Source organism: Morone saxatilis, unplaced genomic scaffold, assembly GCF_004916995.1.
Source record: "Morone saxatilis isolate NCDOM2014 unplaced genomic scaffold, NCSU_SB_2.0 Contig12, whole genome shotgun sequence".
In the NCBI taxonomy this organism is placed as follows: Eukaryota; Metazoa; Chordata; class Actinopteri; family Moronidae; genus Morone; species Morone saxatilis.
In genome coordinates this window covers 8,833,222-8,835,427 of record NW_023339674.1, presented here as the reverse complement: position 1 = coordinate 8,835,427, position 2,206 = coordinate 8,833,222, and the positions used below count along the sequence as shown (strand labels likewise).

General features: G+C 37.2%; 1 protein-coding gene across 3 annotated transcripts in view; it reads left to right on the top strand.

The window, feature by feature from the left end:
* ifi44g (interferon induced protein 44g) overlaps window positions 1–2,088 on the top strand; it is a 6,358-nt gene extending 4,270 nt beyond the window's left edge. For all 3 annotated transcript variants that reach the window (XM_035653948.1, XM_035653947.1, XM_035653946.1), the window contains 3 exons: window positions 647–818; window positions 1,030–1,130; window positions 1,759–2,088. In XM_035653948.1, the coding sequence (XP_035509841.1) occupies window positions 647–818; window positions 1,030–1,130; window positions 1,759–1,953 (468 nt within the window). In that variant the 3' untranslated portion in view covers window positions 1,954–2,088. The remainder of the gene's footprint in view (window positions 1–646; window positions 819–1,029; window positions 1,131–1,758) is intronic.
* The last annotated feature ends 118 nt before the right edge of the window (window positions 2,089–2,206 follow it).

The window sequence follows — 2,206 nt, the reverse complement described above, 5'->3', positions numbered from 1 at the left end:
TGAAGTCCCGTGGGATTTCACTTGCTGGAGAGAAACACAGAACAACCTTTAAAAAAGGACGCAGTTGTAACAACCAAAGAGCTAATAGATGAAGCATCAGAGAGAAGAAAACACAGAGTTTGTCAAAAAAGAAGCCCTTTAAGTATGTATATTGTTAAAAAATAAAAACATAATGCAGAGAAATAAAATTCATCCAAATTGCTAGTTCAAATTGCTCCTTTAATTGATAGTGACAGCTGAAGAGTGACAGGAAAGGGGGGAGAGAGGGGATGATATGCAGTGTCAAGGGCCACAGAGTCGAACCCATGGTCGCTGCAGCAAGGACTTAGCAAGCCTATGAGGTGAGCTATAGGGCGCCCCAAAATTTGTGGTTTTTAGTGACATTTCTATATTTCTATACTTGACCAGTATTAGATGGATTGCCAAAAAATTAACATTAGTGATCCTTTGACTTGACATCGAGCACCACGATAAGGTCAAATTAAAAATATTTACAATACAGTACTTTGGTTTGTGACTAAATACCTGTGAAACTAATGACATTCCTATCAGCCTCAGTTGTAGTTTGTGATTAGTATATGCATTTTGGCATGCTAAAACATGTAAAGTTTTTTGAAAAATTAATCTCTTAATTTTTCTCTCCCAGTTTAGCCCAGATCAGCCAGTGAGGTCTGAGACTGTGGGCTATGTGAAGAGGCCAAGCCTCAAAGACAAGATCCACTGTGTGGCCTTTGTGTTGAACGCCTCTAAAGTCCTGACCTACCCCAAAGGCCTCAGCACCACTTTCCAGCAGCTCAGAGAGCACATCAGTGACCTGGGTAAGAAACAGTTGATATATTTAAAGATATATTTTTTTACACACAGGCTGATGTTAAACTGAACTTCTGTCTGAAACTTTACAGATTAACTGACAGAAAGCCCAATTGAAATTTTAACTGACAGTAATGTATTTCTATAGAAACAATTAAATGTTGCTTCTCTGATTACTCCATTAAAACCATAATGGCAGCACTGTATTCTATCCATTAGGTGTTCACCAGGTGGCTCTGCTGACCCACATAGACCAAATCTGTAAAGACACGGCCAAAGATGTCTCCCAGGTTTACAAGAGCCTCCTCATTCGGGAAACGGTAGGTTAAAAAAAAAAAAACAGACGCAGTTTGCAATTATATAATCCAGACTTGGAAAGATTTCCTCTAAATTGTCTGTAAAAGAAAGAAGGAAGTGTATTCTTACATTCTTCACAAACAAATATTTATTTATTTAAATATTTATTAATATAATATTAAAAATACAAATGTTCTATATATATATATATAGTTATATATATATAGTTATATATTGTAAATTAATGCACATATTTTATTGTTCTTATTACTATTTCTGTTTCTTATAATGTCTTGCTTAGCAACTTGAGCAACTGTAACACAACCAATTTCTTCCACCATGACTACAGGCGGGGAAGTTTTACCCAAATTTGTGTGTCACCACAGTTTTGTTTTTTGACTTTGGTGCTTTCGGTTATTATTTTGCTCATTTACTTTGACGTCACATGACTCACAAGTATCATCTGATTAATGAACAAGTGAGAGTTTGTTTGGGGTGGGAGGGTCAAAACAAAGTACATGCTTAAACTTCCAAACATGTGTAACTTCGAGCTGTTTGAAATAGTCATTTGTTCTCGGACAGCTGGAGGAACTGAATACTGATGACGTGAAAATCTGAAGGTCACGTGTGTTTGTGTGTGTGTGTTTGTAGATGAATAAAGCTGGAGCTCTGTTGGGTATGTCCACCTCCTACATCGTCCCAGTGAAGAACTACTCATCAGAGCTGGACCTGGATGTGAACACTGATGTGCTTCTGCTCAGTGCTGTCGACCACATCCTGCAGTATGCTGACCTGTATTTCCAGGACAGTACACCTCAACACACAGGGCTTAAGCTAGATTTGTAAATAATCATTTATGATACAATGTCAACAGTTGAAGAGCAACTTCAATTTTAAACCCTCTGTGGGAAGGGAAAATGTCAGTGTGGCAATATCAAAGCTATAATCACGTAATAAAATTCTCATGGAAAAAAACTATAATTCAGAATAAAATCAGATGTTTGTCTTATTTTATTGGTAAGAGAGATCTGTGCTTTGTATCAAGGGTGTTGGGGCTCATGCAAGAACCATTTGTACAGACAGAATTGTTTGACTGACT